The sequence below is a fragment of the Rosa chinensis genome, chromosome 6 (genome assembly GCF_002994745.2).
Source record: "Rosa chinensis cultivar Old Blush chromosome 6, RchiOBHm-V2, whole genome shotgun sequence".
Taxonomy (NCBI): domain Eukaryota; kingdom Viridiplantae; phylum Streptophyta; class Magnoliopsida; order Rosales; family Rosaceae; genus Rosa; species Rosa chinensis.
Genome location: NC_037093.1, coordinates 56947473 through 56972773, shown reverse-complemented (window position 1 = coordinate 56972773; position 25301 = coordinate 56947473). Strand labels below are relative to the sequence as shown.

General features: G+C 37.8%; 1 protein-coding gene across 3 annotated transcripts; it reads left to right on the top strand.

Annotated features, from left to right (window-relative positions):
• Positions 1-8998: 8998 nt before the first annotated feature.
• Positions 8999-25044, top strand: LOC112171633. 3 transcript variants are annotated; one of them, XM_024308791.2, is made up of 6 exons: positions 8999-9148; positions 9270-9375; positions 9487-9572; positions 9666-9831; positions 9975-10182; positions 10853-11116. In XM_024308791.2, exons 1-5 carry the CDS (start codon positions 9035-9037, stop codon positions 10151-10153), a joined length of 651 nt encoding a protein of 216 aa, XP_024164559.2. In that variant the 5' UTR covers positions 8999-9034; the 3' UTR covers positions 10154-10182; positions 10853-11116. The 3 variants fall into 3 exon arrangements, with proteins under 3 accessions (XP_024164559.2, XP_040365337.1, XP_040365336.1); XM_040509403.1 differs by lacking the exons at positions 9270-9375; positions 9487-9572; positions 9666-9831; positions 9975-10182; positions 10853-11116 and adding exons at positions 23110-23224; positions 23358-23443; positions 23538-23703; positions 23900-24107; positions 24776-25044 and having other exon boundaries at positions 9020-9148; XM_040509402.1 differs by lacking the exons at positions 8999-9148; positions 9270-9375; positions 9487-9572; ... (1 more) ...; positions 9975-10182; positions 10853-11116 and adding exons at positions 22850-22978; positions 23110-23224; positions 23358-23443; ... (1 more) ...; positions 23900-24107; positions 24776-25044.
• Positions 25045-25301: the final 257 nt, after the last annotated feature.

The following is a 25301-nucleotide window of genomic DNA, read 5'->3' as shown; positions in this document are numbered from 1 at the left end:
ATCTTAACTATTTATAGCTGAATTGTAAAGATGGGTTTTAGACTCGTGCAGTAGTTTTATCAACTCGTTTTAGTGTTTTACTATGATTCTGTATGTGTTGTTAATTTTTAGTGCTTTGTCTTTAATAGCTAGCGGAAAATTTAGTTAGTTCCTTTAATTTTGTTCCCCTAGTCTCTCTGTTGGTACTACTCTTATGAAATTGTAAATGAATGTTGAAAGGTAAAATATTTGTGGCTGAAAATTTGTACTTTCTATCCTTCCCATATTTTGTCCTTCCAACTAAAAAAAAGAAAAAAAAAAATCTTTTATCCTTCAAACAACTAAAGTAAAATTAAAAAAACAGGTAGTATTTTACCATAATAAGAAAGAGCAACTGTTATGATTTGATAGCTATCTGCACCTGTGCATTATCATGATGACCCTAATATTTATATGATAAACATTTGTGGAATTAGAACTATTAGAGCAAGTCCACCGATGTTGGATTGCCCGGGCAAAAAGAAGGAATGTTGATGTGGCTGCCTGGCTATGCAGAAAAATGGTTTCCACCGGCCCAAGCTTGACTGGGCAAGTCTTGCCCTTCCATGCCCAAAGCCATAAAAACGGGCAAGCCCGTGACTAAAGTCTTGCCCAAAGGCATCCGGCTGCCAGCTGAAGGAAGAGAGGAACGTGGGTGACGTCAGTGGGGTCAGCACCTTATCAAACGCGTTAATGGCCCAGAGTAGAGGACACGGCCCAATCGAAACGCGCCATGTGGCCAACAATCAGACTGCATTGCTATTTTGTCGCGTAGCCACAGTGAGTGGGCTCAGGGGACAGGTGGCATTGGGCCGTTGGCTTGTTCAGAAAATTTGAAACCAACGGTCCTTTAATCTGGGCCGTTGGTTTCAATTAATGTTTACAATCCGACGGTGGATGAATTAATATGTATATATGAACAGTAAAAAAGAACAGTAAATTTAAATAGTGAAACCCACGGATGAACAGTGAATTACGTGAACAGTACTATGAACAGTGAACAGTATTGACCGGGCAAGAAAAACAACGGGTGCAAACCCATGTCCAGTGGCAGTGAATAGTAGCTTGACCGGTCGAATTTTTGACTTCTCGACTTTGCCTTTTCTTGACTACGGGTGCACTTGCTATTAAGAGCAAGTCCACCGGTTTACTCTTGACCGGGCTTAGTCAAGAAAAACCTGACTACATGACCTTGAGATGGATTTTGCTCCTTCCACCGGTGGTTTTTTGTCCGGGCAAAACCAACCCTTTCTTGACTACAGCCAAGAAAATAGTCATCCCCATGACTATTTCCATGACCGGCCAAACCCAGATGCCAGCTAGGCCAGGCCATATCGTGGCTGAAGTGAGGAGGAGCTCAGCAATGGTCGACGCGCCAAATGGAGGGAGTGGAGGACTGGGCATCGACGTGTGGCGCCGCAAAGGCAGCTCGACTGACGCCACAGAGCTGCCGGAAGATTTGCTCCGCCTGGGCTTTTTCGATCTCGGCCTGGGGGAAGATTCTGGGCGGTTTGACGCCACAGACCCGCAGGATGAAGGACAATGATCGGATTCGGTCTGATTTGCTCCGAGATCATCACTTCTTGATTCTAGGACGAGAACCAACATCAAAACAAGCCCAGACATTCCAGAATCGCCGCAGTGCAAGGTAACTCCGACGAAGCCGACGGTACCCAGAATCGAAAAGCATTAAAAATCGATCAATTCCAACAAGTAAGTATACCCAGATTAGAGCTCGACGAGAGGATTATGTTTCATACCTTAGGTGACCCAAACGATGGCCGGAGTCGTAGGAAAAGTCAGAAATTGCCGGAAAAGCTTCAAGCTTCCGAGCTCGAATCTCTCTCCACGGTCCGTGCATGGACGATCCGTGGCCAGAGGTGCGCCGGCGTCGTCAAGAAGAAGCGAATGCCAGTGGTCCGCCGCCGTGATATGGCCGGAATCGAAAGTTCCGATTGGGTCTTCCATACAGGTCGCCAGTTCTCTCTCTCGGGTCGAGGGCGCTCGATGCTTCTGGAACGATCTTGGTCGTTGAACTGTGCGGAGGGATATTTATCCCCAAAACTCAGTTTAATCCGAGGGCTGAGATTAAACGGTGAGAATTTGAATGGCCCAGATCGCTCCAAATTAATAAACAGTAAAAAAATGAACACTAAAATTAAAAGTAAAATATTCGATGAATAGTGGAATATAAACAGTTAAAGTAGATGAATAGTTAAAAGTGAACAGTCTTGACCGGTCAAGAAAAAAAATAGGTGCAAACCCATGTCCAGTGGCAGTGAATAGTAACTTGACTGGTCGAATTCTTGATTTCTCGACTTTGCATTTTCTTGACTACGGGTGCACTTGCTCTAAGCGTCTATGGTACCAGCTGTGACTTCGAATCTTCGATAATTAGGGATCTTCAAATATGCATGTGGTACCTGATGAAAGCATGAGGTCACCCTATAACCCTATAGACGTGGTAATTATTAAGATTTAAACTTCTCATTGAAATCTTCCTCCAAATTAATTATTTTTCTCAAGTTTAAATATTACAAAATCCAAATTTAGTACGTTTGTGACTCGTGGTGTATTTGTATTTGTATGCAATGACCAAATTGGATATCAGAAAAATATTAGAAGTTCAGAGGTGAAAATATGTCGATGGATATACATAGTAATATGTAAACAAAAACAGTATTGGATATACATAGTAATATGTAAACAAAAACAGTATTAATGGTAGTAAATTATCTGAAATGTGCCAATCTAACTTTTATTTTTAAAATTTGAATTCGCATCTAACATACTTGAAAATTAATGACATTTTTCCGTGATTGCGCGTCTATATTGTATTTAATTCAAATTACATAATGCTTTTTCTTCAAATAACCTAGTAAATTCATGTCAGTTACGATGGAGGTAGCTTTTGGAGACAGCGTTAATCAAACCATGACATTCAAGAAGTACATGTACTTTCAATGAATCTGTGTTGAGATTATTAGACCAGTACTTATAATTAAGCGAATGAACACAAAAGTAAAATAAAATAACTCGTAGGTTTTAATTAACTTTCCCTAATATATCTCAACTAGAATCTAAATGCATGTTCTTTTTTACTTTAGGTAATAGTAATATCCATATTCTTCATTAATTTCTTAATTTCACCTCATGCATGTAATGGGCTGACAGTAATTACCATTTACCAATTTGGCATATTAGTATATCTTTTTTTGAAAGTGGATTTCATTAAATCAACTAACGAGTACACTCGTTGAGAATGGCATCCCTTATAAATTCGGGAGCAGTACCAAACCATGTTTGGCTAACATTTGTATTTAGAGCTAGACTAGCAAGTGAATGTGCTATTCTATTTGCCTCACGAGGCACAAAAACTACCTTGAAGTTTGCATGTTTCTGCACGAGGGTCTTCAAGTCTTCAATAACATGGCTGAACATGGAGAGGTCAGTTTCGATTTGATTAACAGCTGTTACTAGAATCGAACAATCAGTTTCAAATATGACTTGATTATAGCCCATTCCTTCTGCCATTATAATGCCCTCAGAAAGAGCTATAAGCTCAGCATGGAAAGGTGAGATAATATTCTGCAATGGCTTTGTTGTCGTAGCTCGATATTGTCCTCCATGTTCCCTAAAGATTATACCTGCGCCACCTCTTCTAGTTTGCGATACAAAGGCCCCATCTGTATTACATTTGATCCACCCCATCGGTGGTTCTTTCCAACCATGTCGCTGCAGCCTTGGTTGGGGAGGAGAGCTATTTGCTTTCTTAAAATCTTCCCACCACCCAAATGCCATTAATACGACATCACACGGATGTTGTGTCACTTCATTCCACACTTGTGTGTTCCTATTTTTCCATATGGCCCAGATGATCATCATAATCTTGCAGAATTGGTCCTTACTGACTCTATCAATTGACTCCAATAGCCAGTCTTTAATTTCCATTGTTCCCATTTGAGGTAGAGAGAGACCTGCTGCTGTCCATATTTCAGTTGCATACCCACATTGATTGAATAGGTGTGTATTTGTCTCTATACTCCCCGCACAGAAGGGGCACATAGAATCCCCTATATAGCCTTTTGTACTCAAGCATTGTCTATTGGGCAGGATATTTTCACAAGACTTCCATACTTGCAGTGCAACTTTGTTTGGCACTTTGGCATTCCAGATAGCATTCCACAATTTCTTATAGCGGTCTGGTGGTGGAGGGGGAGCTAAAACCAAACCCAAAGCAATATCTCGTGCAACATAATATGCACTATTTGTAGTAAAGAAACCACGTTTATGAAAGTGCCAAACTAACCTGTCCTTGGGAGCTCGTCTGCTTAAAGGTATGTTTAAGATGAGGTCTCGATCGACTGGGGCAAAAAATTGTTCGATCTTTGCTATATCCCAGGTTCTAGTACCCGGGACAATTAACTCTGCCACTTTGCTTGGTGCATTTCTTGGTGGTGGTGAACAAGGATTTCTAGGATATACATCTGGCAACCAGTTATCTTCCCATATATTTGTATCCTCCCCATCGCCAATCTGCCATCTCAGACCTTTTTTGAGCACTTCTCTAGCCTCACAAATACTCCGCCACGGGAAAGACGGGTGATCTCCCAACTCTGCATGTAGAAAATCACAATGGGGAAAATAGATTGCTTTGTATAGCCTTGAAATCAGAGAGTCCGGTTTCCGGACAAGTCTCCATCCCTGTTTTGCCAACATTGCCATATTAAACCAAATTAGGTTCTTAAAACCCATCCCACCTTCTTTTTTTGGGATGCACAATCTATCCCAAGATCGCCAATGGATTTTTTGTTTCTCCTCTGAGTCACCCCACCAGAAGCCTGCACAAAGCTGGTGCAAATCTTCACACAGTCCAACAGGTAGCTTGTAGCAATTCATTACATAGTTGGGTACCGTTTGAGCCACTGCCTTGATCAAAATTTCTTTGCCTGCTCCACTAAGCAGTTTACCGCGCCAACTAACAACTTTGTTGGTTAGCTTCTCCTTGAGGTAGCTAAATGCAGCTGTTTTTGTTTTTCCCACGTATGTAGGGAGGCCCAGGTATCTCTCATGTTTGTCAACCCGCTGAACTCCCAACAAGGTTGCCAGTTTGACCTGTCTATCCATAGGCACATTCTTGCTAAAAGCCACTTCACTTTTCTGCAAGTTTATTTTCTGACCAGAAGCCAATTCGTATGTGTGTAGGATATTCCGGAATTGTTGGCATTCCTCTTCAGTTGCAGTGCCAAATAAGAAGCTATCATCTGCAAACAAGAGATGATGAAGTATAGGAGCAGATGGGGAGATAGAAATACCCTGAATCCACTGTTGTTGAACAAAGTAGCTTATAAGTGAGGAAAGGCCCTCCGCACAGAGGATGAAAAGGTAAGGTGATAGAGGATCACCTTGCCTAATTCCCCTAGATGGTCTGATATACCCCCGCACCTCTCCATTTAGCAAAAACGAATAACTGACTGTTTTGAGACTAGTCATCACCAATTCCACCCATTCAGCATGAAAACCTAACTTCAGTAGTATTGTTTGTAGAAACGGCCATTCTAATCTGTCATACGCCTTGCTGATATCGAGTTTTAAAGAGAAATGCCCATCTCCTCCACGTCGATTATTATGGAGATAATGAGCCACTTCTGTAGCTACTAGAATGTTATCCGAGATCAACCTTTCTGGGACAAAAGCACTCTGTAATGGTGAAATAATCTCACCAAGCATCTTCTTCAATCTGTTTGCTATAACTTTTGAGCAAATCCTGTATAGAACATTACAAAGCGCAATTGGGCGTAAATCTGTCATATACTTCGGGTTTTTAGTTTTGGGAATCAAAGTTATATGTGTAAAGTTTACTTCCCTGAGTAGCACCCCCGAAGAGAGAAAATGTTTTACTGCCATGCACACATCAGGGCCAACTTTGTTCCAGTATTTTTGGAAGAAAAAAGGTGACATTCCATCGGGCCCAGGTGCTTTCGATGGATGCATCTGAAATAGGGCTATCTTGATTTCATCATCAGAATAAGGTGCCATTAGTTGCTCATTCATGCTTGTTGTGACCTTGGGTTGAACGGTATCAAGGATAAGCTCAAGAGCTCTTGTATTGACTCCTTCTGTGTTAAATAGTCTTTTGTAGTAATCAGTGACTACGCCTTCAATGTCAGAGGCTTCACTCATCCATTGATTTTGCGCATTAAATAGCCCCATGATTTTGTTTCTCTGTTTTCTGTTTGAAGCCCGTCTGTGAAAATACGCTGTGTTTCTATCCCCTCCCTTCAACCATAAGGCTCGTGATCGTTGTATCCACAACGTTTCTTCCTGTGTAAGCAACTCTTGAAACTTGGCCTGTAGGTCTTGTTTCTCTGCATGATCAGCAACATCATATGGTTTCTTAAGGAGTTCATCCAATCTATTTCGGATCGTTCTCATCTCAACTTGTCGAAAGGTAAAAGTTTGCTTATGCCATCCCAATAGTTCAGTTCCGGTTTGTTTGATTTTTTGACAGACTCGGTTCATAGGATCTCCTTCAGCATCATGTTGCCATCCTCGTTGGACTACAGTTTCACACTCATCATGAGTTGCCCAGAATTGCTCGAAGCGGAACAAGGATTTTCTTCGACTATTTTGCGAACTGGGGTTCTCACTTATCTCCACTAATAGCGGGCTATGATCAGATACACTAGGTGGAAGGTGTGTGGTACGAGATGATGGAAATAAATTTCGCAATTCTAATGTCCACAAACTACGGTCCAATCTTTCCTTCGTCTGATAATCTGACCAGGTATAGGGGCTTCCAAAATATCCCATGTCGAGTAAAGAGCAATCCATCATGGCTTCTCTGAAAGCTTGAATCTGGGCATATTGCCTTGGCACACCCCCTGTCTTCTCAGAGTTTTCTGCAATTTCGTTGAAGTCCCCTACGATAAGCCATGGTAGATTTGATTCCGCTGCCAAGCGTCTCATTAGGTTCCAAGTTTCATTCCTATCTGCGGTCTGAGCGAAACCGTAGATTCCAGTAAGTCGCCACTCATCTGTTGCTCCCCTCACTCCAATATTCACGTCTACATGTCTGGCTGAGTAGTTTTTTATTCTGACCTGTGTATCATTCATCCATAGAAAGGCAATTCCCCGACTACCAGCTTCTTTCGGCCAACCCAGGCAATTATCAAACCCTATTCTGATACGTAGGGTTTCCAACTGATTTTTTGTGCACAGCGTTTCCGATAAGAAAAGGATTTTTGGCTTCTCTTGTCGGATTAAATCCACCAACGCCCTCCTTCTTGAGTTACTAACCATTCCCCTGCAATTCCATGCAAGAATTTTCAGGGTCATCATTCCTGTTTGCCGTCGAATCGACCTGGAAGCGTCCACTGCCGCCGTTAAACCAGAGTCTCGCTCTCTAGGGTTTTTGTGCCAAAACTTTGTTCTATGACGATAAGCTTAATTGGTATTGGCATATTAGTATATCTTGTACAAGGAACAAGTTTCATATAATAATAATAATAATAATAATTATTATTATTATTATTTTCATATACTTCGTCTTAGCTTCATCTCGAATTCTCGATCATGGGTTTTTCTATTTTACTGGGTAGCAGTGATACGTAGCTATCTTATTTCCTTAACAAGGGGAAGCAAAGCTGGAGTCAGCCATGGTGCCCCGAAAATTGCAGGAGCAATTTCATGAAAGCACCCTGGACTCAAATGGCATGCCTTTTCTCTCTGTATTACTAGCTGACTCTATCTGAAATACAAACTGGCTTAGTGAAACGAGCCCACGGACAAATAGTATTTGGTATGACATATCAAACAAGTAAACCACTGACGAAACTGGGCTAGCTAGCTAGCTTTACACACTTTCATCCTTTCTTGCAGGTTTCGATTCTAGTAGTCTTTCAGCAGAAACCATTTGCGTGTTAATAGAAATAGGCTGAGGACTGAGAAGTCTAGCAAGTCAATTGGTCCGAACCCAAGGATTTGAGAAAGGTCTTTTTCATCATTAGTAGACAATGCTAGCTGCTCTGTCTGAATTGATTAAAAAAAAAGCCTTATTATAATTTCTAGCAAGAGGCAAGCAACCAGCTAGCTAGCTTATATAATTGTGTTCTAAGCATCAAACACCCCTTGTTCTGAGCAACGATTACACCAAGTAAAATTAGTTGTCAAGATGTTTAAAATAAAATGACACATTAGTAACAGATCGAGGTCGCCCAAATACGAAATTATTCGATCATCAAGTTGTAGTTACAATATATATCTCATATCTGCTTTAACCATTCACGGGTTGCCATCTAGATCATTTAAGAGAAGAAAGATCTTATATTTCGTTTAAGAAGACATCCAATAAGCCATTTACGTAGAAATGTGAAGTTGTAAAAAATTCCTTGGCCTCCCTCATTTATCTCAGTAACATTTTGAGCAAAGTTTGATCGCATCTACTCCTCATGATAAATCCTAATTAATCATAGAAACCAAGTTCGCCATTGTAACTAGTCTAGTCCATTGACTTGATTAAAACTTGCCTTTTTCATGGTAGACTATAACCTTTGTCCATATTTTCAGATCCAATGTTCTAGCTAGCTAATTAAGAACTAACCACTGACCAATTAATTTCGCTAATGTTAAAATTAATTGAACAAGTCTAAAAATTGTTCCAAGAGGACAAAAATTTCTCAAAAAGAAAAGGAAAGAAAAAAAGAGACGCTTGAATTTTGAAAGTCATGTCTATCATCACCACAGCCATTGGATGTGAACAATGGTGTGTATTAGGTTCGTACAAGAGAAACCCTAGCTAGCTGGTCATAATCATAGTCATTGGATCATTGCAACGGTTTACAATTCCTCCGTACACCCCAAATCCTATCCATCTAGCTGCTTCCATTTACTACACATAAATATCTGGATTCATTTTCCTTGGATCAAACCCTAGCAAGCCGCTTCTTCCATAGTTTCTAAAAACAAAGCAACCTCCCTGAGCTATATACCTAGCTTGCTCCACACTGCCACCGCCATGGATCCTCCTCCTCCCACTCTTCCGATTCCTCCTTCCACTCGTCCTCCTCGTCGTCTGACTCCAAAATCGTTTGTGAAAAGCCTGAAAGGGAAAGACCTCCGTTACCATGTGGTATGTGTACATGTTCTTATTTCATATAATTTATTATTCATCTCTCTCGATCTGATTTTTTTTTTTTTAGAAAAAGATGCAGACTCACTGTTTCCACCTTTTTTTTTTTTTTTGGTTCCAGCTGACAAGCATTAAAAGATGGTTCCTACAGGCGCCGGGGGAGAATGAAAGCAGCCTTGATAAGCTTCCTCATTTGCCAGACAGGAAACCTGATGATTTGCGAAGATGTATGTATGTTTAATTATTTAAGGGATTTTTTCATTTATTTTTCAACTCATCAGATTTGTCGGTCAATATTAATTAATTTGGTACATATATTATTATTGGCCGGCCTGAAGATTATCCTGTCGACAAGGAGGCCCTGGACAGGGCATGGGATCAGCTTGCCGGTGTTGGTGTTGATAAAAGGTTCATCTGGGAGACGGTACGAGTTGATTTCATTTCATGCTTTGCTCAAATTTTTAATTAATTTCTGCCTCTAATTTTATTTAATTTTCCTGTAAATTAATTAATTAAGGTGAAGCGTCTCCGTTACAAGCTGAAAAACACTGGCTACCTTCGAAAAGAGCATGGCTACCGATTTCCTCACCCCTACTCTAATCGCTATCATCCACTGCTTTCGAATGATTTTGATTGGATGGATCACGAAAGCGAGATAGAGGAACCTGCTGGGCAAGACGAGGGTAAGTAATTAAAATCCATCTCATTTTGTATTTCTCCATCATTAATTATCTTAACGTACTTGACATATATATATGGATGCCACTCTCTCTCTCTCTCTTTCTCTGTAGTTAATTTGAATAGTTTCGTATGCACCCTTCTGCAGACGGCCACGAGCTGTGGTGGATGCCAGACGGCAGTCGAGTGTATTATGAGGATAGTGTTGAGTTCAAGACCTTACCTGCGGAAGATCGGAAGCAACTGAAACTAGACTATGATTCATCTGATGCCTCCGAAATTTCCGATGACCCGGATCATGGACTGGTGCCTGGTGCCTGGCCTTGAAGGAAATCCGCTGGAGTACTACTAGCTAGGTAATTGAATTTTCGATCCATCTCTGAAATGGCTGTTGGTTGTATATTGGGAGCTCATTGTGTACATCGATCTGCTGACAATTTATATATGCCTGTCCTTCTGTTGAATTGGTATACATGTATATATGGAGCACTGAGCTAGATATATAAATAGATGCTTTGAGTTTGGGCTGTGTGCATGTATGTTTGTTATCTCATCTAATGATCGAGTGATTAATTGGAAAAGCATGTCATCCTCTAAGAAAGGATCTTAATTATATATTAGAGATAAATTTCAATGGTTGCTTTTGATTCCAATCAATAATATTGTTATAGCAAGCTAGGTCTGATGCATTGAGCGAGTATAATATAATATGGTACAAGAATATACTCTATTTATTTTTCACTTCTATACCATTAGCTATCTTTAGCTAGCTATTCCTCATTTTGTAGTCTTTTGGAGGTCTGCAACTCTATACATCAAATATTTATAGTCTTATATATGTTTGTTTTTTGGGATTAATCTTTAGCTATTTTCTTTAATTGTACGTCTTGCATGTTTGAAATTTTAGTGAAATCAAATTTGTTGCTAGCTAAGATGCATGGGTTATGCCTGGCTAGCTACTCAATGTGATATATGCATATATTCCTGGCATGGTTGTGATATTTATGGGTTTAATTTCTTTTGCAGAGGAGTGAAGTGAATGCGCCCTTGGCAGTGGACAACAATTCATTTCCATTCTGTGTGGTCTTTGATTTGCTTTCAAACTACTACAACTTTTATCTTTATTTTGTATCAGATATATGTTAAGTTCTTAACTGGTTTGTGGTTTCTAATCTTTAATTTTGTGGGATAATATCAGAACTTAACTTAAATATTTGTGGTTTCTAAATTCTAATCATATTGTGGGTTTATGCTCATTTCCATCTGAAGTTACATTTCATATCAAGGAGAGGGAGGGAGTATATATCACAATTACTTGGGAATGATGATGGAATCCTCATGGCTTTGTGACTTGCATGTGTGGTTTTATCAACTCATTTTACACTGTCATATAAATTTTCATCTTTTCAGAAATTGGTTATTAAATTTCTATTTTTGATATGTCAAGTGTGTATTCTTACAAGAGCTGATGCCTGGAACAGAATGAAATTAAAAGCTTTTCAACTGGTCTATTGGTTCTCTCTTGTATTGGTAAGGCTTAGAGCATTTATACAAATTTTTAAGACCAAATTATTTACTCCATTGAAAAGTAATTCGGATTCATTCAAACCTAGTCTTTTCAATCCACTTTAATTATTTGTTATTATCCTTTGGATAATATGAATACTCCATGTTGTATATTGTGCCGCGTGGTGTTGCTTAATTGATCATATCTTTTTTGTTTCTTTTACCTAGTTTTCCTGGCATCAATGATACACAGCTACTATTTCCTTAACAAAGTAGGATTCAGTAAGTCACAGACATGACACCCAAAACTACATAAGCAATTTAGAAAAGCAATGGCCTTGGACCTATTGCAAATATGAGCTCACATGGCCATGCTTCTAATTTTTCTCTATATAAATACCGCCATGCTGCGGCATAGGTTAGGGCTTCTTTTTAATTAGGTTTGGCATCTGACAAGTACCAGAGTACCAGACCTTTAACGAAAGAAAGACATCTAGCTTCACAAGGTTGCTGTGACTCTTGTATTTTTTTAGGGCATCGAGCCAGAATACTCTTTGTGTGCTTATATACCAAGCTAGATAGGAAATCTGTCAAGACTGAAAAGATAAACCAAATCAATTCAATCCTAGCCTGTTGAAAACTCTAGGGATTTTGGTAAGCCATATGCATTCTAGGTAAGAAGGGTCCATAGACATCACCGGGTTGCTTCTGGTTCTGTTCTAACTTCTAACTTCTAAGAACCTAGACCCAAAAAAAGGGGAAGAAAAAAAGAACTTGTGAAAACCAGATTACTAATACTCTAATTTATGTTTAGAGAAGACATAATTTATTCGAATTTTTTAGACATTGTCAAAAGTTATAGTATTGTTCGGACTCATTGAAAAATGCATTGAAGACATCATCTCTAGACTAAATAGAAATGCGTAATTAATTGCGATGCACATAGCACTATGCCACTAGGATTTGATCAAAATGTAGGTTGATGTTAGAGCATCTTTGGCATGTTAGTTATTTGTTAGCTAAAGTTGCTAAAAAATTATTTTAGCTAGCAATTTTTAGAAAACGTCTGCATCACTTATCTCTATTATTGTTTATTGGATGAATAATTTTTTTTTTTTGAGGTTTTTGAATATAAGTCCAATTTTCGTCATAATGGATGCAGTCTATAGGTAATTTTATAATCAATCTAGATCCATTGACTATTGTCATTATATTTTCATGTCCATTTTGCCCCTTGAGTATAGAAACAAAATAATTGCTTTTTAGCATTTATTTATTTATTTATTTTTCAATTCGAATTTTGAATCCATGATGAACATGCAATAATTCAGAATATAATTAGTATTATAAAATTAACAAATAGAGATGAGAAATCAACCTAACTGGAAGGTACAAAAAAAAGTTCATCAAAACATTCTATCTAAAATACGTATCTAACCTAAGTAAGAGACATAAATTTAAAATTAACAAATAGAGATGAGAAATCAACCTAACTGGAAGGTACAAAAAAAAGTTCATCAAAACATTCTATCTAAAATACGTATCTAACCTAAGTAAGAGACATAAATTTAAAGATTTCCTCTATTGTAGGTATATCATAAATAAGAGATACGTACCTAGGTAAGAGATATACATTTACGGATTAATGTTCTTTGATTACTATAATCGAGATATGTACCTAAGTAAGACATATAAGTTTACGAATTAGATTTCTTCTATTGTAGGTATAAATAATCGAGATATATATATATATATATATACACACACACACACAAAATAAGAGATTAATTTTCTTCTATTGTAGGTATATCATAAGTAAGAGATGCGTACCTAATTAAGAGATATATGTTTACGATAATTGAGATATGTATCTAAGTAAGAGATATAAATTTAATGTTAGTTTTCCTCTATATTGTAGGTATAAATAATCGAGATGCATATGGTGAGAAAAACTACCTATATATGAGGTATACTGAAATGCCGAAATAATTTTTAAGCTCTTAATACATCTACCACAACAATACACACACACGTTCCTTTCTAGGTTAAAGGCAAGTTAAGAAGGAAATGTGAAAAAACATAACAAATGAAGAAGAAGAAGAAGAAGAAGAATAGCTACCATCCATGGAATGATTTACACCAAAAAGTTCAAAATCATATTGGACTAACAAGAAAATACCTTGACCATAGAAAGCTTAATGTTAAAGAAGGAGAACCACGTTCATAAAAACCTCGACATTACATACAAGAGCCATAACCATAGAAGCTTTGGTGTTGAATCAAAAAATTGCTTTAGAAAAATTCTTAACTTATAGAAGACAAATTTTAAATAAGAATAATTTCAGAGATGATTTACATTAAATATGGTATTCAATGCCATATCAATTCCATAATTTTATACGGGATCAATATGAATAATTTAAGAAAGATATACATCAAATATGATTTAATATCATTAATCAGATTGCTAATTTTAATTCTATTAATTCTTGCCTTTTATGTTTAAAGACATTCAATAAGGGCATATTAGTCATGTAAAAAAGAAAAATTAATGAGGATTGAGTCAACAAGATGAAAAATGAAATAAATCTGAGGTGGCAGCTGAGTCATTGGACCGCAATTTATAAGAAAAATTGATGTGGACTACAATTAATATGGGGTCTAGATTTTGGACTTTAATCTAATTAACTCAAAAAATTTTTGTTGTATTTGTAAATTACATGGAACAACTTAAAGGAAGGAATGTTTCCTCTTCATAAGTGAGAGGTTGTGAATCTTAATCTTGAGTTGTTTAAATCAACAAGTTATTACTACCTAATATTCGATCATTTTTTTTTTTTTGAATATTACTGCCCAGTATTCTCTGCCTAGAACTAGTTTTAGGGATTCAAATTTGCTCACCACCAAAGTATTGGTGGTGATACCACCACCCAATAAAAAGCTGTCATGTGTTATAAAACACTAGTATGCAGTCACATGCTTTGCATGTGTAAGAATTTTTTTCACTAAAAAATTAATATCTACAAATAGTGTTAGATATTTGCAGATAGTGGGTAGGGGTAGTTATCCGCAGAAGAAATATATATATATATTTTTATTTTATTTTTTTACTTTTCTGTTATTTTGTTAATTACATTTATATCCCTAATTTATTAAAAATTAATTTAATATAATTTATGGTGTGAGGGTATTTGAGAATTTTCACGTCCACTTTGGCTAACAAAGTCTCTTTTCTTAATAATAGTATAGATAATTATAGTTAATTATGATGTTTTATTAAAAAATTATATTTTAAGTATTAAATTAATTATATATGACGTGATAAGTTTTAATAGGGTGGTGATATCACCACAAAATAAATGTGGTGAGCAAATTTGAATCCCTAGTTTTAGGGTCGAGTTAGTTTGAAGCCGACGTTCTCAGAAAGAAAATATCACAGAACAAATATTAGATAGATTTTCTTCCAAATAGGTGACGTTTGATTAATTCTACCAAGATTCTCCAAATCCTACAAGAAGGATATATATAGGCCTATAGGGTGATCTATAAGCAGACCACCATATATACGTTATATACCGTCAATATGGTAGACAATAATCTTTCTTCATGGTCAGATCCTCCAATCGATATCCTATGCGCGGTAGTTATTCGTCTCCTCTCCGTATGCGAGTATAAAGATCTGGTTCGTCTTTCTGCTGTATGCACGAGCTGGAGATTTATTATATATAGGGTCTATCTTCAACCAATCGATATTTTATGCGAGGTCGCTAATCGTCTCCAATATGAAGAAATCGTTCGTCTTTCTGCTGTATGCAAGATCTGGAGATTTATTATATATAGGGTCTATCTTCAGCTACGCTCCCCTCTCCGTATGCCAGGCCTGAGTTTGTTTAGTCCATATCATCAAGACGAACACGGCCGGGTAATAAGCTTCTTTGATATATCAATCCAGAAAATCCGCCGTATAAAGCTTAAGATTCGAGAAGAATTAAAAACATTCTGGCAACTTGATTCAAAATATGGTTGGATCATTTTGCAAAAAGGGTGCGAATCCAAACCTGCACTCGTCTTGTATAATCCTTTAACCAAAGAGATTATACAACTGCCACAGTTGAACCTAAGCACCAATAGTGAATGTATAGCAACATTCACAAGCCCGCCGACTTCTCCTGACTGTGTCATCTTTGCCTTCTACCGAGTAGAAAGAGGAGAAGCTTGCATTGTAGGCACATGTAAACTGGGAGATAATATATGGAGATTTCGAAAAATAACTGACTTTAAGGGTTGGAAGGGCACGAACTCCGTTGCGAATGTGACCTATTTCAATGGAGTTTTCTGTTTTGTTATTCAAAGGTGTGAACCTGATTGGTCGGTAGAATTGGGTACCTTGGATGTATCGGTTCAAGACTGGGTCATGGACTATGCTTCCATAACAGTAGCACAAGAACGGTATCGGTATTGGGAGTGGTATTGGCTGGTTGAGTCTGATGGGAAGCTGTTATTGGCAGTTTATCATAGCCATGGGGATGTTGCAATGACCTATTGGCATGTTTACCAATTCGATTGGTCACGAAAGGATTGGACTAGGGTTCGAGGTTTAGGAAACCAGGTATTGATTTTACGTCGACATGATTGGTCCAGGTTGACATCATTTGCTTGTCCCACATCCGGAGACGATAGTAAACTTTCAAACATGATATTTTGTGACGCCACCGGACGCGGTGACCTTTTTTATACTTGCAGCAGGGATGGCGTTTGGAGAATCGCTAGCATATAACAATTCGAACAAAAAAAAAGGGAAAAAAAATGCTTTAATTACGTGTACGTGCCGTTCAATTATCTTCAATTGTATTGTTTGCCGGTAGTTTGTTGGTTTTGTTTCTGGGTGGCAATATTGTCTTGCCATCCAAATGAGAATATTGGCATTCTCTGCTACAGTTTATATTTGTGGTCTAAATCTTATTGACCCTTTTCATGTCAATGGGTAATTGCAAGTACTACGCAATTTTTTTTTTTTTTTTTTAAATCAACATGCATGTGATGGAGGTAATAGTAACTATCATAGTGGATATATATAGTAAGTTTTAATCTAGCTCATATATGTTTAAAGCGGAGTGAAATCCATAATTTTTTTCTTCTTTTTGGTTGAAATTTTGATAAGGAGACAAAATTCAAATGTTAAAGATAAAATTTAGGTTACTAAAGTGGATTATAAAATAAGGAGTGTGGATTTCACTTTCTATGTTTAAATTTACCAGGTATTAGTCGAGTAATACCATTTCCTTAACAATAAGAAGAAAAAAAGCAAAAGTCAGACATGGTGCCCAGAAATTGCAGAAGCAATTCTATGAAAGCGTCTTGGACTCACATGACATGACAGTCATTTGTCATTTTGTCCTAGCTACATACCAGCTGACTCTACGTGAATATATCCAAAAGGCTTGGGGAAATAGGAGCTTCTTCCACCCACCTAAGGCCTAAGGGAGTGCCCACCTGCACGAGTAACAGCCTAACAGGAGCAGAGACATGGCCTTTCCTTGAACCTTACTTCAATCCGAGCATAACCCATTTATTTGTTACCCAAAACTGAAATACCCAGTTCCCCAATTTCCTTTCTTTTCCGAGTATGAGAAAGATCAAGATCTCAAGCTCGGAAAATGACTGCCGGGGCAGCTGATTGTTCTTCCTCCGAAAAGCCACGATCCGACCCGGAAACCAGCGGCTGAGCCCTCCTTCAGCTATACCCGAATTGGGTGTTACGGTTTTATCCATCCCCTTGGTTATTAACATGTTGACGGAGCATTTTTTTTTTTTTTTCAAACTATTTTTCGATTCAGACGGTGAAAAATCATATTAGACAAACAATTCAATGAACGACTTATTCGAGTTAGTCAGCCTGAGAGTGGCTGGATGTCTGACACGTCAATCTGGTGACCGAAGAAGAATTTTCGTGGTGAAATGAGCTCATGAACGAAGGGAATTGGTGAAGTAGAACTTTAACGAAACAAAGCTAGGCTTTACAGAATTGAGGGTTGGCTAGCTTGCAAGTTATGATTTCTTTTAATATTTGAGACGGAGACTAATTTTCAATTTGTGCTAATAGCATAGTTTGGAAAAGACAAATTAAATCAGACTCGTTGCGAAGCTTGATCGAAAAGTTCAGTAAGTTAGCTGTTCATAACGCATAGATTTAAGAAAGGTCCCTTTCATTATAACTAATTTGTATTGCACTGAACGATGCTCAACCAATTCAATTTTTTCAATGGGTTGAAAGTCCTACTATTATTTGTGGCAAAGATGAACTAGAAATTAAACTAGCTAGCTTATTGTTCTGTTCCAAGTATCAGCTGTTTGCCCTGGGTCCTTTACATGAAGGAATTGTGTTGTAGTGGTGGATGATCAGCTCCCAATATCTTTCTACATAAAATGACACAGCAATTATGAAGGTCAAACAAATATGAAAACACTATGCTTCGGTCAAAAATAAAGAAGATGAAGAAAACGAAGATGAATCTATTATTTTGGTCTTTCGATTGGAATTTCCCGTTTCCTTTATTTTCCATTTTACCAGAAGATCAAAGAACGTACTCATTTGGACTGGCATCTTACGGTAGCACATTTCATTACTAATAATACTACGGATATTTCAGCTCTTCAGAATCTTCTACCCCATGACGTAGTTCAGCATATTATAGCTATATCTATTCCTATTCATCCTACCACATATACTTTGTTTGGGGACCTTCTCCTTCATGTGAGTTTTCTATCAAGTCTGCTTCTTTGCTTGAATCACATTCAATTGGTCCACATTCTACAATGTCCATTTTATCAAAATTATGGAAGTTAAGTATTGCTCCTAAAGTAAAGATTTTTGCTTGGTATTTAATTAAAAATGCACTTAAAACTCGGGATTTGCTTTTTCATTTTAATCATAATATCCCATCTTATTGTCCTCTTTGTTTGAATTTTGTCAAGACTATTGATCATTTTTTATGCAGTGTCCCTTTGCTCATCAAGTTTGGTCCTCTGTCCCTTGCCCAAATCCCTTGTCTTGGAATAGTAATTTCTATCCTGGCTTCATAAGCTTAGTAATGATCCATCCTTAGCTGATGCTCTCCCTATCATTTTTTATACTACTTGGGCTATTTGAAATTGTAGAACTAAAACCATTTTTAGAAATTTGCATCCTTCACTGGTCGACTGCTTGTTTCAAGCCTTCACACTCAGTTCTAGCTATGCCAAAGTCAATCCTAAATGCTTCCTGCCAAAAATTTCAGAATACTATCACATTAAATGCATGGTAGCCTCCTAATACGAACCAAGTTAAATTTTGATGCTTCTGTCCGGGATAATGTTGCTTCTATTGGATTTGTTATCCATAATGAAGAGGGACAACCTCTAGTTGCAGCTAATAGACAGATTGATATTGCTAATGTTCTTGTTGCGGAGGTTGCGGAGGTTGCGGCACTACAAGAGGGTTTACACTACAGTCTTGCATCATTTTCCTAATGTTATTGTTGAGGGAGATAGACTCCAAAATTTTTATGGACTGTGTCCATGGTACTTGCCAAATACCTTGGCGGATTTGGACATTGATTCAGGACATCAAGGCTCTCACTTGTCAGCTGCAGTCGGTTATTTTCCGACATATATATCGCGAAGCCAACTTTGTCCCGAATCGGTTAGCCTTGGCAGCTCAGAGTTCTCATAATCCATCTGTTTGGTTTTACTATTTGCCCCTTTCGATATCCCCGTTCCACTTGGATCAGCTGGGAGGGGGTGTTAGTAGAGGTTTTGTTATTTAGTTGTTGTTTGTATTTTTGTCATTAAAAAAAAAATTGATCATTCAAAAGCTAGGGTTACCATTTTGATCAAGGAGAAAAAAGATCTACCTTTAATTATTTTTAAATAAATGAAGTTTTCACGATAGGGAAAAAAATTGAAGTTTAGATATCAATCGTAATATTATGTCCTTTAAGATATCTTATATTCTAGTTTTTAAAAGATTCATTCTTTTCATACATCTAAAAAGTCAAAAACGCTCCTAGCTCTGCTAGGGTTTATCGTTGGGTTTCCCCTTCAACAATTTTCTCAGGATCTCACGATCTTGATGGTCATGGCTACTGCTCATCTGGTAGCTAATCGTTTCTTTCTTGGTTTTGCTTTTGCTTTCTTGCTCGGAGCGCTGTCTTGGTATGGGCTCCCTGTGGTTACTGTTTGGGAGGGTACTGTTGCTGTTTGGATGGCTGATCGGAGGCCGAACTCTAACGGCGTGGTTCTGGTTTGGCCTAAGGTGGATGGGCGTGTATGGGTTTTGGATCGGGGTCGTCTGCCTTCCGACGGTGATAGGGATTGTACAATCGCTTTGGTTGGCCCAGGTGGTTCGCTGCAGCGTCGTGGTGTTGTCGGAGTGGGGTTGGCCGGACTAGTTCAGGGGATCGATCAAAGCTTGGAGGATCTTCAGGTTGATAGTGATGATGGATTTGCTCTTGATTCGTCGATTGAGGATGGTGGTAGCAACCGACGAAGTGGCCAGATTGCTTCTGTTGGCAGTGGGGGTTGGCTCTGGTTCATGAAGGAGGAGTATCTGGTCTTTGATGGTGGAGGTGGTACTTTGTCTGGAGGCGGTGCCAATTTCTGGGTGGAATATGATCCCCTTGGGGTTGTGACCCACGACGGTGGCGGTGGCGGCGACAGCTTGTACGGCTATGATGGAGTGCGTGCGGTGCCCTTAGCAATTTTGCCCTACTGAGCCAGCTGGGATGACGGCGACGGCAAAATTGTTGGGGAGGCTAGGGTTTCTCCTACACTGGCTTGCTGGGCTCTAGGGTTTACCCAACATGGGCCTTGGAAGTGGTTAATTTTGACAGGGTGTTGGGCCCTTTTTGGGTCTCCTGATGCAGAGGATAATGTGGAAGGTGGTATGCCACCTTCTACTGCTATTTTAATTTAATTTCTTTTTGGGTCGCAAAAATCAGTGCCTTAGTTGTTTTTTATGCGTGGAGGATGGTATGTCATCCTTTGCTTCGAGGTTTCTGGTTTTTGTCAGAATAATGGTGCGTAGACTTCCTAAAAGGTGGGTGTACTCTGGATTTTTTGGGATTTTATTCTTCTAGAATAGGGTGTCATGAGGTTCTAAGGAACGATTGCTTTCTGTCGACCCCATAGAGGTGTTTCGTTTTTGTACTGCTTGCTGAATCTAATGAAAGGGCTGACCTATTTCTTTCAAAAAAAAGATATCTTATATTCTTTTAACCTTCATCCCCATAATTCTATCATCCTCATTTATTGTTCACATTCACATATTTTATGTCTCTCAATTCCAATATTAAGTTTTCGTGAAAGAAGTTTTCACAGAATCCTTTCGTATAAAAGTCAAAATTTGAGCTGAAGCATTTCGAGAGAAAATAATTGTCTGAAATAATTAATATATCTTTCGAGTAACTAAAAGAGCAAATCGATAAAACCGTAAATCGTAACAATATTAATTTCCCGAAAATTACACGAAATAAACTCGAAAATTCAGGTCATTGCATATATTTTGTACAAGAAAAATGTTAATTTCATATAATTTTTTTTCTTTCATATACGTCGTCTTAACTTCATCCTCGATCATGGGAAAGAGCAACTGTTATGATTTGATAGCTATCTGCACCTGTGCATTATCATGATGACCCTAATATTTATATGATAAACATTTGTGGAATTAGAACTATTAAGCGTCCATGGTACCAGCTGTGACTTCGAATCTTCGATCATTAGGGATCTTCAAATATGCATGTGGTAGCTGGTGAAAGCATGAGGTCACCCTATAACCCTATAGACGTTGTAATTATTAAGATTTAAACTTCACATTGAAATCTTCCTCCAAATTAATTATTTTTCTCAAGTTTAATTACAAAATTCAAATTTAGTTTGTGACTCGTGGTGTATTTGTATTTGTATGCAATGACCAAATTGGATATCAGAAAGATATTAGGGGTTCAGAGGTGAAAATATGTTGATGGATATAAATAGTAATTTGTAAACAAAAATAATATTGATGGGTTTTTCTATTTTTCATATACGTCGTCTTAGCTTAATCTCGAATTCTCGATCATGGGTTTTTCTATTTTACTGGGTAGCAGTGATACGTAGCTATCTTATTTCCTTAACAAGGGGAAGCAAAGCTGGAGTCAGCCATGGTGCCCCGAAAATTGCAGGAGCAATTTCATGAAAACACCCTGGACTCATATGGCACGCCTTCTCTCTCTGTATTACTAGCTGACTCTCTCTGAAATACAAACTGGCTTAGTGAAACGAGCCCACGGACAAATAGTATTTGCTATGACATATCAAACAAGTAAAACACTGACGAAACTGGGCTAGCTAGCTAGCTTTACACACTTTCATCCTTTCTTGCAGGTTTCGATTCTAGTAGTCTTTCAGCAGAAACCATTTGCGTGTTAATAGAAATAGGCTGAGGGCTGAGAAGTCTAGCAAGTCAATTGGTCCGAACCCAAGGATTTGAGAAAGGTCTTTTTCATCATTAGTAGACAATGCTGCTCTGTCTGAATTGATTCAAAAAAAAGTCTTATTATAATTTCTGGCAAGAGGCAAGTAACCAGCTAGCTAGCTTATATAATTGAGTTCTAAGCATCAAACACCCCTTGTTCTAAGTATTGATTACACCAAGTAAAATTAGTTGTCAAGATGTTTAAAATAAAATGACACATTAGTAACGGAACGAGGTCGCCCAAATACGAAATTATTCGATCATCAAGTTGTAGTTACAATATCTCATATCTTTAACCATTCAAGGGTTGCCATCTAGATCATTTAAGAGAAGAAAGATCTCATATTTCGTTCAAGAAGACATCGATCCAATAAGCCATTTACGTAGAAATGTGAAGTTGTAAAAAATTCCTTGGCCTCCCTCATTTATCTCAGTAACATTTTGAGCAAAGTTTGATCGCATCTACTCCTCATGATAAATCCTAATTAATCGTAGAAACCAAGTTCGCCATTGTAACTAGTCTAGTCCATTGACTTGATTAAAACTTGCCTTTTTCATGGTAGACTATAACCTTTTTCCATATTTTCAGATCCAATGTTCTAGCTAGCTAATTAAGAACTAACCACTGACCAATTAATTTCGCTAATGTTAAAATTAATTGAACAAGTCTAAAAATTGTTCCAAGAGGACAAAAATTTCTCAAAAAGAAAAGGAAAGAAAAAAAGAGACGCTTGAATTTTGAAAGTCATGTCTATCATCACCACAGCCATTGGATGTGAACAATGGTGTGTATTAGGTTCGTACAAGAGAAACCCTAGCTAGCTGGTCATAATCATAGTCATTGGATCATTGCAACGGTTTACAATTCCTCCGTACACCCCAAATCCTATCCATCTAGCTGCTTCCATTTACTACACATAAATATCTGGATTCATTTTCCTTGGATCAAACCCTAGCAAGCCGCTTCTTCCATAGTTTCTAAAAACAAAGCAACCTCCCTGAGCTATATACCTAGCTTGCTCCACACTGCCACCGCCATGGATCCTCCTCCTCCCACTCTTCCGATTCCTCCTTCCACTCTTCCTCCTCGTCGTCTGACTCCAAAATCGTTTGTAAAAAGCCTGAAAGGGAAAGACCTCCGTTACCATGTGGTATGTGTACATGTTCTTATTTCATATAATTTATTATTCATCTCTTTCAATCTGGATTTTTTTTTAATTTTTTTTTTTTATAGAAAAAGATGCAGACTCACTGTTTCCACCATTTTTTTTTTTGGTTCCAGCTGACAAGCATTAAAAGATGGTTCCAACAGGCGCCGGAAGAGGACGGCACTTACAACAGCAGCCTTGATAAGCTTCCTCCTTTGCCAGACAGGAAACCTTATGATTTGCGGAGACGTATGTTTAATTATTTAAGGGATTTTTTTTCATTTATTTTTCAACTCGATCAGATTTGTATGTGAATATTAATTAATTCGGTACATATATATATATATATATATATATATATATATTATTGGCGGGCATGTAGATTATCCTGTCGACAAGGAGGCCTTGTACAGGGCATGGGATCAGCTTGCCGGTGTTCGTTTTGATGAAGAATTCATCAAGGAGACGGTATGATTTGATTTGATTTCACGGACATTTTTGCTCTAATTTTTAATTAATTTCTGCCTCTAATTTTATTTAATTTTGCTGTAAATTAATTAAGGTGCACCGTCTCCGTTACAAGCTGAAACGCACTGGCTACCTTCGACAAGAGCATGGCTACATATTTCCTCACCCCTACGAGTATCGCTATATTCCACCGCGTGCGAATGATTTTGATTGGATGGATCACGAAAGCGAGATAGAGGAACCTGCTGGGCAAGACGAGGGTAAGTAATTAAAATCCATCTCATTTTGTATTTCTCCATCATTAATTATCTTAACGTACTTGACACACACACACACACACACATATATATATATATATGGATGCCTCTGTAGCTAGCTAGCTAGCTAGCTCGCTCGCTCTCTCTCTCTCTCTCTGTGTGTAGTTAATTTGAATTGTTTCGTATGTACCTCCTGCAGAAGGCCACGAGCTGCGGTGGATGCCAGACGGCAGTGTAGTGTGTTATACGGATATTGATGAGTTCGAGATTTCACCTGCGGAAGATCGGGAGCAACTGAAACTAGACTATAATTCATCTGATGCCTCCGAAATTTCCGATGACCCGGATCATGGACTGGTGCCTGGTGCCTGGCCTTGAAGGAAATCCGCTGGAGTACTACTAGCTAGGTAATTGAATTTTCGATCCATCTCTGAAATGGCCGTTGGTTGTATATTGGGAGCTCATTGTGTACATCGATCTGCTGACAATTTATATATGCCTGTCCTTCTGTTGAATTGGTATACATGTATGGAGCACTGAGCTAGATATATAAATAGATGCTTTGAGTTTGGGCTGTGTGCATGTATGTTTGTTATCTCATCTAATGATCGAGTGATTAATTGGAAAAGCATGTCATCCTTTAAGAAAGGATCTTAATTATATATTAGAGATAAATTTCAACTGCTGCTTTTGATTTCCAACCAATAATATTGTCATGGCAAGCTAGGTCTGATGCATTGTGGGAGTATAATATAATATGGTACAAGAATATACTCTATTTATTTTTCACTTCTATCCCATTATCTATCTATAGCTATTTCTCATTTTGTAGTCTTTTGGAGGTCTACAACTTTATATATCAAATATTTATAGTCTTATATATTGTTTGTTTTTTGGGATTAATCTTTAGCTATTTTCTTTAATTGTACGTCTTGCATGTTTGAAATTTTAGTGAAATCAAATTTGTTGCTAGCTAAGATGCATGGGTTATGCCTGGCTATCTACTCAATGTGATATATGCATATATTCCTGGCATGGTTGTGTGTGATATTTATGGGTTTAATTTCTTTTGCAGAGGAGTGAAGTGAATGCGCCCTTGGCAGTGGACAATAATTCATTTCCATTCTGTGTGGTCTTTGATTTGCTTTCAAACTACTACAACTTTTATCTTTATTTTGTATCAGATGTTAAGTTCTTAACTGGTTTGTGGTTTCTAATCTTTAATTTTGTGGGATAATATCAGATCTTAACTTAAATATTTGTGGTTTCTAATCATATTGTGGGTTTATGCTCATTTCCATCTGAAGTTACATTTCATATCAAGGAGAGAGGGAGGGAGTATATATCACAATATATTACCTTGGGACTAATGAATCCACATGGCTTTGTGACTTGCATGTGTGGTTTTATCAACTCATTTTACACTGTGTCATATATTATGTTTTAAAGTCTCATAATTTTGGTTCTTTGTCTTGTGCTCATGCATATAATTTTTCATCATTTCATAAATCGGTTATTAAATTTCTATTTTTGATATGTCAAGTGTGTATTCTTACAAGAGCTGATGCCTGGAACAGAATGAAACTAAAAGCTTTTCAACT